Here is a 12,500-nt window from a genome sequence, read left to right as displayed (position 1 = left end):
GTGTGCACGTTTGAAATTGTAGAGCACTTTTGAGTCATCACCTGACATGATCAGCTTTGATAGAGCGAGTTTCAATTGAGTGTCGTAAAACCAAAACCAAAGTAATTACTTTGGCCAATCAGAAAGGACTGAGACAATCCGTTAAACCAATCAAAACTCGAAGTAATTACACGTAGCCGACACAAAGCGCGGGAAAATGTGCACGCGTGAGCCACGATTGGTTTTGGTTTCACTTCTGATTGGTTGAAAAAATGGCGCGAGAACTTTGAACCAATCACTGAGCGAAGTAATCATAAACCAAAGTAATTATCTAATTACTTTCGACACTCAATTGAAAACCGCTCTATTGCATGTGGAATTGGCTTATTACTTTTGAAAATTATCTCTGAAAAGTATTTGATTTGAAGAGCCTTTTCTTCCAATAAGCCACCAACATCTTTGTCAAAATTAATTGATAAATGGCTCTCCTGGCTTTGTAGTAGTGCACACTGAAAGTGAACTTTATTTTTTTTACTGAAAGTCCTTCAGTAGTGTACGTTTTTTTCCTCACAGTTAAACGTTACTTTTCCCTGTTGACTGAAGGAAGAATCATGGAAACTGTGCAAAAAGTTATCACCTCTTCAAATGAACGAGTGGCGGAACTTGGCAATAGATTTATTGATGTTGTAAAGGATCTTGATAAATCCAGAAGTCAACAAATACTGTAGGGAAGATGGTGAGAACTAGACAGTTTACGCTTTGAAGAGGAAACGGCATTAAAGGGAAAAATGGTTAGGAGTAGTCAAACATTTTGTCAGACTCCTGTAATCTGATAGTTGTTCTTGCATCTAGAAAAAACCTGTAACAGGGACGTGTTTCAAACATTCCAAAGTTACATGTAATTATTTTTTTGTATGGAGTAAGTGATTCAGACATTAAAAAACATTTTGAAGTTACTTTGTGAATGGTTACAGTCACTGACACATTGTTCCACACGGGGTCTAGAGTCTAAAACCAAACATAATGGAAGACCTGCCCTGATAAAACAAGGGAGCATGTATCAAGACCCACCCACTGGTGTATTAACCCCCAGCTTAACCATCCAGGTTTCCTGTGGCTACCTCTTTGAGACAGAGATTGTAATGCACCTATCAATGTTAAGCCCCAGGGAGGGGGGGTCGGGCATGGGGTGGGGATTTTGACATTTTCATTTTTAAAAAAATCAAATTCCCCACCCCTTGGTCAAAATTTCCTTTGTACGATCAAATTGGCTAGCCTGGGGATGTCACATGTATACGATCAAAATCCCTACCCTGGGGACAGGCCTCATGTGGTTAGCCCGACCCCCCTCCCTGGGGCTTAACATTGATAGGTGCATAATTTTATAAGCACACACAATGGGATGGAATTTCTTCTTTAGGTACATGTAGATGTATCTCAATCAATAGCTCTGGAAACTATCAAAACAACTTTGGTAGTTTCTTGAGTCGTGTGATGTCTAAAATCTGGGAATCACCATCATTCTTTTTGGCAGGCTCTGGTGTACTGGGTGGCACACTACATCCCTGTGATGCAAAAGACGTTTTTGGTCCTTTTTGTCCATTTGTTGCCTCTGGTAGCTGCTTGTCCACTCTGCAGTCACCAGATTTCACAAGCTCTCTTGGAGCTAAGCAATACTTGCCCAAGTAGTCCTTAGTGGCCATGGATAAGTTATTCCAAGTGTAATCCACTGATGTTAGAGACCTAGAGTCACACAGATGGTCTTTTTCAACGGATCCTTTTCTGGAAAGAATACTCTTGTCCTCTTGAAATGCACTGAAAGTGGCAGCCCTATCACGAGTGTTTTTGTTGCTGTGAGTACTGATTGGTTGAAGTTCATGTAGTTGATGGAGATCAGCTTCACTTAAGACTTCATCAAGGGTTTCATCGACTGAGAAAGACATATAGTTGATGCGAGGATGGTCAGGAATGGCACTTAGTGACAGCGATCTGTGTAGTGGCCAATGCCTTTCACTTACTGGTGATCTGAAGAAGAAAAAAAAGCAAAGGTAAAACCCTTTTCGTTGTGCATGGAAATGTTTACTTTTCAAGTAAGTTGTTGCTGATGTTCGCCACCCAGAGGTTTTAGTAGCTAGACTGAAACCAGTTGAGTTATTAATTTTTAAAACTGGAATCTATCAGGGTATTCCATTCCACATGCCAGACTGACAGTTTTTCCACTAGCTCCAGGCTATCAATGAGCACTTGCAGCAAGTATGCATATCAACATCATTGAGACATCTTGGCTTTCAACTAATAACCAGTATCAATTACTTATTAACCATTTCCTCTCAAGTGTGACTTATAGATTTTACTGTGAACAAAATGATATATGAAATGAACCATACACTAAAGTGTGGATATGAAATCAAGTAACGCTATGATCCTCACAGTTATGGACGCAATTTTAGCAGAGAAGCCTGAAAAACCCAGGACTTTAATGGGGTTTAAACCTGTGACTTCACGATACCTGTGCGATGCTCCAACCACCTGACCCCTAAAGCCACTGATGGGAGCTGGTCATTTGTGGGTTCTAATTTTCCCGTGAGGAATGAATCAATGAACAAAAATTAATGATAATTATATGAAATGAACCATATACTGAACTGCAGAGATAAAATCAAGTAATGCCAAACAATTTTACTTGTCAATGGGGCGGCTTCAGGGGTGAATGGGGTAAAGGAATTTTAACATGGAAGGTTAATTAATTAGCTCCTTGTTACAATCAGTCCTTGAAACTTGTTATTTCCAATAAACAGAACTCTCTCTCACTTTGAATATTCCATGTTTCCAGTTCCAAGTGTTGAGTGTTTAATTTTATCTAGTTCTTTTATTGTTGCCATGACGACCTCCTCACGTGTTGGCTCTGTCGACTGGTTGGATTGTGCTGTTCTTTCATTTTTATGTTCGAAAGGATGGGATTCGTCTTGATCTTGGTGATCGAGAATTTGCTTTACTTGGTTCTGTTGGTTAGAAAATCAATCAAGTGAGGTTAATGCTTTTACTTGTACACTGCAGACATTGTAAAGATACACCTGCTCTTGTTATCCTTATGTCTTCATTCCTTAATGTATATTTCATTAATTTCTTTAATGCAATATCAATCATAAAGTAATATTTTACCAGTCCAATTAATTGTATCAACAACTTGGCTCCCTTATTCAGAAAGGAATCTTGCCAATTTCAGACTTTGAATTTTACAATATTCCATGGAAATCATATTTAATTTGTATTAAACTTATCAACAAATAGAGGTCTGGTAAAGGAATTTTCAAGGAGTACTTTTCCCTTAATCCTCATTACAGATCATAATTCAGTCTGAGAATACATATGGGAAATTCCATCATTACAGCTAGGAGCATTTTTCATAATTCTTGACTTATTCACTTTCCATGAATTTCCTGGCCTGAAAATCAGGTTTGTCTGATACATGTAATTCCATCGTCTTTCACGACCCATCAAACTCTTGGATTCTTCCCTAACAACTAACGATGAATTGCCCATGTCACTACTTGTCATAAAGTACCAATAGATTATCGTAGAACTGGCGCTCATTCCTCTGCAACAAGCTGACATGATTAGATTTCTTGCCCATGCTCTCTTTGTCTGCAACAGGTGCAATTTGTTTATTTTCCGTTTGCCTCTGATCCATCAGAATGCTTGCACTTTCACCTAAAACCCAAAAAGGGCATAATTGACTGTGTTAATACTATTATCAGAAGGTTTAGAAGTCAATGGCTGTATTTGAAAAGTAAGCAAAGTATAATAATGCAAACCTACATTGCAGTAAAATTTGTTTTTATCAAATGTGTTGATAAAGGTCGAAATACCACTGAAAGGTGATGTTTCAAGCATTGGCCCTTCGTCAGAACCCTTCATCTGACGAAAGGGCTAACGCTCGAAACCTCAGCTTTCCACAGCATTCACGATGGTATTCGACCTTTATCAACACGTTTGATAAAACCAAATTTTCCTGTTTCATTCTCACACCGACGCAGCACCACAGTTTCTTTAAAAACTAGAAATTTGTCAACATTGCAGTAGACTAGCTGACCAAGAGAACAAAGAAGGTGGCAATTTTTGCCAGCTGCAAGCTATTTTTGAACCCAAGATGAGCTACCTTGGCTGCAACACATAAGGTAGTATTTCTATGGAAATAGACCAAATCGGCTAACTCAATGTTATACCTAATTCAAACCCTTTGGGAATAAAACGTTTTGTTCCAAATGTTTCCATATCATTTAAATATGAAAGCTACATTATCATGCAAATACAATACACAAAGAATCTTAATCCCAGGAGATCTGAATTGCGTACAACACTGAGTTAGCCGATTAAGTCTTTAAAAATGTAGTTATACATGTAGCGACAGTAAAATGTTACTACAGTGTAGCTTGACTTTTAGACAAGTTCAACTTGATCACTGAAGCATTATATACATGACTGTATAACCACAATACAGGTATGAGAAATCGTTAGTTTACAGTACTGTGCATTTAAGTAAATACAATATCACAAGAATTTCCCACTTAAGACTTGCTTTGAAAATGACGCTGGACTGTTGTGTTGAGTTAAACTTAAAGAGGTTCAAAGGCCAACAGCCCCCTTGGCCAGATTGAATAAGGAAGGCAAATGCTTGAAAGGTTAGCCATTGAATCTCTTAAATAGTGGCCAAGGTACAGTATACCAATAAAAATAATTAATTATTAATCCATTGACAACTGGGAGAGAGACTTAGCAGATTTTAGTCTGTCTAACGCCAGACGATTTTACTTGTCAATGGGGGTGGTCCCCCCACTTTGACACCTAAACCAGCCAAAACCGGCCAGACTTAGTATTTTACTCTGTCTAACACCAGACTATTTGACACGTCAATGGGGAACCCCCATTCAACCCAATGACTCCTGGGAGTGAGGCTAAGTTGATTTTACTCTGTCTAACACCAAACGAATTTTCTCATCAATAGGGGGCAGTTGAGGAGTCAATGGGCTAAAGTGTATACAGTGTACAAGGCTGCTGCCTAACGGTCGCCTGGGGCGCCTTACTTGCGAGCGCCAGCGACCAAATTTTTGAACGAGTAGCCCGAACAGGCGCCTGGCTTATCACAAGGTGATTCATCCTCACTTTTAATTAATTAATTCTGGGCTCTTGAAAAAATGACTTAGGCTACAAACTTTCCATGTTGGAAGCCCGAAGGGCTCGGGAAAAATTTGCTTAGACAGCAGCCTTGGTGTATACAAGTTCATTAGGGTTATGGTCAATTGGGTTTGAATACCAACGTCCTCAGCTCTTCATGACTGCAATAACCTTTTACACTGTACGTGTAGCTCACCAAGCACAGGACTGGTAAAACTTGTTTCCATGCCTTCTCTACTAGCCTGGTGAGTGGGATTGGGACTAATTCTGTTAGAGGGACTCTCATAAAAGCTTGGAATGTCAACAGCATGCAGTGAGGAAGCTAGGGTCTGACTTGGGTCATCCAGGTTCAGCAACTGATTGCTCAACTCTTCAGGATTAATAGATGAGTCATGTCTTTGTGATTCCTTCGAGTCGTGTTGATTCAGTTCTTCAGATCTAAGATAGGAAACAAACTGGTTAACAAGCTCTACATTCACTGAAAAACTATTGGGGGGTGGGGGTGGGGGGCAATCTAGAAGTCAATTGGTTAACAGTCAGTATAAATATTGCCTCACCGACATGGCCTCACCTTTTTTCAAAGATCTTAAGATGTGAGTCTAAGCCCCAAATTTTTTTGTTCAAGGAATATTTTAAGTTATTCAAGGGAGAAAGTTTTTAAGCGCCTTGTTTCTGCCAAGACACCTGTAAGTACTTTTCCAAGTTTTGAGAGTGGTTGCTCCCCTACAGCAAATTGAAATCACACATAAGGAATTACACAGGGACAGCAATGATACCAATAGGAACACAACAAAACAATACCAACACGAAGGGTGCCTTTAAGTCTTAGCCTTTGCTACATGTACCTATTTCCAATAATAAGGTAACCTAAAGTGTAGTGTTATTTTTCGGTTAGGCAAAGTGGCTGCCTAAGAAAATTGTCCAGGAGCCCTTCCAGCTTTCAACAATAAAAGTTACTAGCCAGAGTCATTTTTTCAAGAAACCAGAATTAATTAATTTATTCCAGCTGGGATCATATTTACAAGAAAGTGAGGATGAATCAAGTAAGGTGCCTGTTCGGGCTACTTGTTCAGAAATTTGGTTGCCCGCACTTGCAAATAAGATGCCCCAGGCGACCGTTATGCAGCAAGCTTGTTAAGGTAAAAGGAGCTGTACGTTTATCTTTACTTGAGGAGAAGCATTTGCGGGACACATTGTGACATTAAGGATGGTGCCTACTATTGTTATTGTGCATACGTTCTGCGCATCTCGAGATACTAGAGTTTCCTATCAGTGATGCTTACTAATACAGGGATATTTTTGCGCGGTTTAAAACTATCCGGATAAAGTAGATCTTTAATAGTAAGTAGTCTTGGTATCCAAAAAGAAAATTGGGGGTAACCCATGCATTTTTGAGAGATAATTAAGCTTCAATTTGAGAAAGAATGCCACACATTGCTTTGTATTTTAAAGCTTTTTACAATTATTATTCATGAATTATCTTGGAAAAATGTGTGGTTACCCCCAATTTTCTTTTTGGATTTCAATGACACATGTCAAGATCTACATTTCCTGCATAATCATAAACCAGGGCAAAAATACCTTAAATTTGAATTAGTAGGCACGGTCCTTAATTGTGAGTATTATGAGACAAAATTAATGTTGATGTTCGGAAGAAGAGCAAAGGGACACTTTGTGAAACTTGTTGAAATCCATAAGCATCTAATTACTTGTATTTCTGGTTTTCTCTGCTTTGCAGAATGAACGTGAAATTGACTGCTAGCAATCCCTTGTGATTCGTCAAACCACCCGCTTTAGTTATGCGCAAGCAAGCCAAGAGGAGAATGGGGATGGAGTGAATCTCTCTATGCCCATTCTCCCCTTGCGTCACTAAAGAGGGCAGTTCGACTGACTCAAGGACTGTTAGCAGCCTCAATGTGAAATGACAAGTTTTGCGAAGAATGTCAGGGCACTATAGTGTTCTTACCTTTCTTTGTGATTCATTTCTTGTTCTTTTATTGGTGATGTGGCAGCCGACTTCTTGCCATTTGGCTTTATGGGTGTTCCAAGTAACAAACTCTCACCTGTGTTGGTGCATGCTGTTACCATAGACACAGGTGAGTGATTGGGCAATTTTCTGTTTCCATTAGGACAGGAACTGTCAAACTGAGGAGTTCTAGGAGGAGTAAGTAGGGCATTTGGGTTAGGGAGTGGAGTAGGTTGTTGCTCCAACAAGAGTTTGATCTGTAAACATAAAATAAATAAATAAATAAATAAATAGCCAGGTCATGTCTTGAAAGCACATCTGTACACCAAAGCAATTAAAGTGCATGTGAGGCCAAGTTTTAAAGGAAACAAAAAAATCTAGAATACACATAAATTACATTCAACACTATAACCTATAGTAACTGAAATGGGTAACCAGTTGTATGATGGGAGAAAGTTCAGTTTGATAAGGGACCTGCCACAGATGTTCACCTACTGTAGTTATTGATACAGTCTTTAAATCTGAGGCAACGTACCACATGTAAATTGGAAGGAATAAGAACAAAAAGGAAGAAGGAATGGAAGAGTGAATTACAGATTGAACAAACTCGTCTCATCACTGTAGTCTCAACACTATGATCCACTAAATCTGTGAATTGATTTTAACATGCATTTTTTTGGTCACAATGGTTACATACATTTAGCAATACTGTATTTGCAAGCAGTAGGGGGTAGTTTTGTATTTGGGTACTAAAGGAGAAAATCTTGAAACATTTCAAAACACCAAGAGCATTAAATTATAGGGTCAATGAAAGATTTTCTTTGAAAATTAATTAGCCCATGAAACTTAGAAACTTAACATTAGTCTGGTAGCGTTATCAATAACCAACATTTGTAGGTACCTGTTCCTGAAGTAGTCTCAGTTGAGCCTCTTGTCTCAAAAGAAGTGCATAAGGATCTGGAGTGGTGATATCTTTTGCTTTATCCTTCTCACTTGACTGCCCTGTCTCAACAAATACAACTTGCTCTTCTTGAAGCGATCCTTCATGGCTTTTGTCAACAGTGCTCTTGTCCATGCCTTTTGATTGCTGACTTTGTCTACTCTTCTTCTGCTCCTCATGCTGCAGACTGGTACCCAGTGAATCACATAACTGGTTTTCTGCAACACTATCTGCAATCTTCCTAGATGTACATTCTTCAACATCGCCTGATTTCTCTTTGTTAAAATCTTCTCCACTGGTTACCAGCATAGTTGACCTTTTTCTACGGTCATTGCTCCTTTGACAACCATCAGTATTCTTGGTGCAAGTCTCCTCATAAGCATCACCTACAGCCACCTGAAAGTGAGGCAGACTCAAAGGACTTCGAGACATCTCACTCATTCCAGTTATATGGCGCTCTATCTCTGTTTCATCCATGGTCTTGTTCAATGTTCCATCTGGTGTTGTAACTTCAAAGACTGTTTCCAAGACAGGTCTCTGTGCTTGGTTGGTGGGTAAAGGAAAGGATATGGTTTCTTTAACACTATCTTGCTGTCTTGGCCCATTTTCACCTCCTTGAAAATTCCCCAAGGTTCTCCTACCTACTTTATCACTTTGAAGATGTTCATTTCCCTCCTTCTTCTTTTCCGGCGGGTTTTGCCTCATTTGTTGCCTTCGTAAACCAGTTTCATGTACTTTATCACTGTTTTTAAGAGATGGATCTACCCCAAAATTCAAACTGGAAGCGTGGTGACCATTTCTTTTCTCTGGCTTACTTGTAGGTTTGGGAAGTTTTTTGTCACCTACACTTTTCAGTGCACAAGGTTTCCTGGATATCTTTATGTGCTGGTTGCTGTTCCCTTTAGTCTGCGTTTGATTTGGAGCTAAAATTTGTTTCAGGGGTTCCCTTGATGGCAAATTTTGCATGACGGAATAATTTGTATGTTGCTTTACTTTAACCATTCTCTTTGGAAAGCCTTGTGATATTTCTCTCTGGAGCATGAACTGGTTATTTTCTTGGTCATGTTGAATCCTTTGGGACAGATGTTCCTGAGGGGGACTTTGCAGTTCTTTTATCGTTAGATGTGCTTTTTGAAGAACTTGCTGATTTGCAAAGGCATCAGGTGAACATTCAGCTGAAATATGTTCATCAAAGCTGAGTGAGAGGGAAGTCTCTTCCTTATCTGGAAAAACAAACTAGCCAAAAAGAAAAGAAATTAGGTTTATTTATTCTTAAAATAAATATTATTCCCTAGCACGAGTCAAAAGCTGATGTTTCCTATATTCCAAGCCTTTTAAGGATGTAGAGATGTATCCAGAGTGCGTCATTGCGTCCTGGGACGCACTCGTTTTCCTTTTGGACGCATAGAATATGGAACAAAGGGTCCACTTGGACGCAGAAAAAAAATTGAATGTTTATGCAAATTATGAACGCCAGGAAATACATGCGAATTGTTTACTTCACAAGGAATTTAATCTTTCCCATTTCTCACAATGGAGAAATGATCGTATCCTTAAATTTCAAGGCACAACAGTTTCAAAGAAATTGATCATTTTAAGTACTTATTCGTTGGGAGGGATAAGACTTTATATTTGTGCAATTAGAAATCTGAAAGGGTACTGCAGCAGCAATTAAGAGGCGATAGGTAGGATATTAAATCTTGAATATAAATTAGCTGGAGCCCCAAAATTTTGCAATGGGCCCCCAAATTTTTCAAAAAGGAGTCAACCCCAAATTTGAAAACCTTGATACATCTCTGGTACCAACAGAGAATTTAAAAAGGGGGTAATCTAGGGTAAAGATTATGCAATGCCTGTCTCATTTTGAAAACTAGAATCGAAACACCTTGTTAGTTTTTACCATCACCAACTGTACATGAACTCTATCAAATTTAAATCTGAATGCATTTAGTTTTGCATGGTTTAAAACCCACTGACTCCTGGCAATGAGACTTCACTTGTCAATTTGGGAGGGGGTGGGGGGTAGGGTTGGGTGGTTCAGGAGTCAGTGGATTAAGTGAAATTGAGCCAACCATGCCACCCACCTGCAAATTTTGAGGGTGAGGAAATGGAGAGGGTCTTGGCACTAGATTAGGATCGTCTTTACCATGCCCCTGTCCCGAAGTAGTTTCTTCTCTTGAACTTTGACCCACTCCATCTTGATTGACCCTAATAAAGAAGGTGAATTGTTTTTCTAATTCTAAACAAACAAAGAAACAAAAACTTCAGAGGTTTCTTTCTTGGTATACTGCACCTGGACTGTTTTTGCTCTTCTTGCCAGATCTCTGCAGCCTGCTCAAAAAGACTTCTGCTTATTCCTCCAGAAGAAGAGATTAGCTCAAAGCACAGTGGATCAGAAGAACTGGGACCTGGAGGCTATAAGGGTTATTGTTTATTACTTTTTTTGTAAAACTGCTGTTATACACACTGGTCCCTGTAACTCACTGACCATTGACCATTGTGTTAATGTACTCTCACGACCCAGTTTAACCTACATGTATAAGATTACCTTTACTATTAGCCTATAATAATATTATTATGCTGTCAACAGTGTAAGCATTTTCTGCAACTAACATTAAACCAGGTTTTATGACAGGTAAAGTGTTAATTGGGTTCAAATAACTTGGCCCAGTATCAGTATTCTTAAAAACATTACTGTCATTGGTGATTGGCAAAACAACTTACAAGGTACATAATAATGTACCATGTCAGTTGTGAAGGTGGCTATGAATCTGCTCTAGAGAACTTTTTCCAATTTTGCTGAGTTTTATCCTAGCCTGCTGATCACTTTTCAGCAATAAAAAATTGCGGTCACCAAGTTCGTTTTCGACGTATAAGCGTTTAATGACAAATAGGGCATTTTTAAATGGCTTTTTTGCTGCCATAGTAACCTACTATGTAACATTAATGAGAGCAATAATTATTGGTGTTTCACCTGGTACCATAACATTGCCTTAATGTGAAACAGCACGTAATGCAGAGTTAATCCTTCAATATTAAAGACAGTCACTCTGTCCAAATTGTTTAAACTGGTTTGAGCCACCTTAATCAACTGCTATGATCACTTTCACTTAGAATTACATAACCGCAAATCAAATACCAGTATATGAAATTTCATATCGAAATTTGTTCTTGAATTTATGTAATACTATATGAATTAAAATTGGTATTATGTTATGGTACTACTACCAATAATAAAATATTCCTTCATCATAGTCCCCTATCTTTTGAACCCTTGCCAACTTAAGCTTTTCCCCTTGATTTCCATCATGCATTTACTGCAGTTTTACAGTCTGTAACTTGAACCATCTATAACTTGAACCTCCCCATCTACTCAGACAAATTTTATGGTATCTTCAGATCCTTTTCTGTGGAATGTTTTACCCTCAGTAACTTGAACCATGCATGCATACTATTATAAACTTTGTTTTGTTAGTGGCATTTGATGTTGACTCTTTTAAATTGGAAAAACTGATACAGTAAACACCCAACTACAAGAACACTTTTTTCAGGTTTAAGGCTGATCATGTTCTTATTTGAGGGGTGCTTAGTGAGAAATCAGCCGGAAAGTGTTCTTAAAATGTTCTTAAAATTGGTTTCAGAAATAATTCAAATTATACTACTAGAGGTTTAATTATAAACATACACTGCTGCTTTGTAATAGATTTTATAGTTTGTAGTGGTCCTGAAAACCATAGTACTTTGATATAAGTTACTGTACTGTTTAAAAAAGAATTAAGAAACTTGTTGTCACTGACTAAAAAACTTATGTAAAAAGGACGTTTCGGTCAAAATACTACGACCTTCTTCAGCATAAAATGGCTTAACGAATACAAAATGAGTGCTTTTTACTGTACTGTATTGTTACCAAGATGAATTTGTTCTTATTTATATGGTGCTTTATTGGCCAAATTTCAGCCTGATGTTCTTAATCCACTTGTTCTTATATGCGGGTGATTACTGTATTACAAAAATCACTTGAGAAGCATCAGGACGTAATGGTTACCGGTAGTTTTATAAACTTTTTCCCATAAAAGTAACTTGCATGGAATCTAGTGCTCTGGTGTAGTACAGTGTAGCCAGATGTTCTCTTTTTCTTTTTTCATGTATTTAATTTGGCTTTTCAGGTAAAATTTGTCTTAAACATATACTGTATGAACAGACTGCCTTTTTCAAGTCAAACTCCCTATCACTTGAAGCTTTTTCAATTTCCCTTCAATGTTCAAGTTATTGGGAGATGACTGAACTTACAATCTCCAGGTGAAGGTTTTCATAACAGCTGTATAATTCAAACATTTTAAGCTCAGAATCTCCCTAAATGGAATAAAATAACAAAAATAAATGCTTAGTTCAAAGAGGAAGAGCTATCAATCCAAATCACAAGCACTCCATGTTACTACT

General features: G+C 38.2%; 2 protein-coding genes across 6 annotated transcripts in view; one reads left to right on the top strand and one right to left on the bottom strand.

Annotated features, from left to right (window-relative positions):
• The window catches only part of LOC138025087 (protein zyg-11 homolog B-like), a 17,768-nt gene extending 16,833 nt beyond the window's left edge, over positions 1-935 (top strand). The window contains exon 16 of the mRNA XM_068872353.1: positions 553-935. Within this exon, the coding sequence (XP_068728454.1) occupies positions 553-707 (155 nt within the window). The 3' untranslated portion in view covers positions 708-935. The remainder of the gene's footprint in view (positions 1-552) is intronic.
• A 59-nt stretch (positions 936-994) lies between these two features.
• Positions 995-12,500, bottom strand: part of LOC138025086 (SCL-interrupting locus protein homolog) — a 30,405-nt gene continuing 18,899 nt past the window's right edge. For 4 of the 5 annotated variants that reach the window (XM_068872350.1, XM_068872349.1, XM_068872352.1 and 1 more), the window contains 9 exons: positions 12,351-12,413; positions 10,354-10,475; positions 10,145-10,268; positions 8,022-9,296; positions 7,121-7,377; positions 5,351-5,592; positions 3,545-3,690; positions 2,791-2,981; positions 1,125-2,004 (listed from right to left, as the gene is read on the bottom strand). In XM_068872350.1, coding sequence (XP_068728451.1) covers positions 1,440-2,004; positions 2,791-2,981; positions 3,545-3,690; positions 5,351-5,592; positions 7,121-7,377; positions 8,022-9,296; positions 10,145-10,268; positions 10,354-10,475; positions 12,351-12,413 — 2,985 coding nt within the window. In that variant the 3' untranslated portion in view covers positions 1,125-1,439. Of the gene's footprint in view, positions 2,005-2,790; positions 2,982-3,544; positions 3,691-5,350; positions 5,593-7,120; positions 7,378-8,021; positions 9,297-10,144; positions 10,269-10,353; positions 10,476-12,350; positions 12,414-12,500 lie in introns of all 5 variants that reach the window. The other variant, XR_011127143.1, reaches the window with a different exon arrangement.

The sequence above is a fragment of the Montipora capricornis genome, chromosome 11 (genome assembly GCF_036669925.1).
Source record: "Montipora capricornis isolate CH-2021 chromosome 11, ASM3666992v2, whole genome shotgun sequence".
In the NCBI taxonomy this organism is placed as follows: domain Eukaryota; kingdom Metazoa; phylum Cnidaria; class Anthozoa; order Scleractinia; family Acroporidae; genus Montipora; species Montipora capricornis.
Note: the sequence above shows the minus strand (reverse complement) of the source record. Positions and strands in the feature narration are given on the sequence as shown.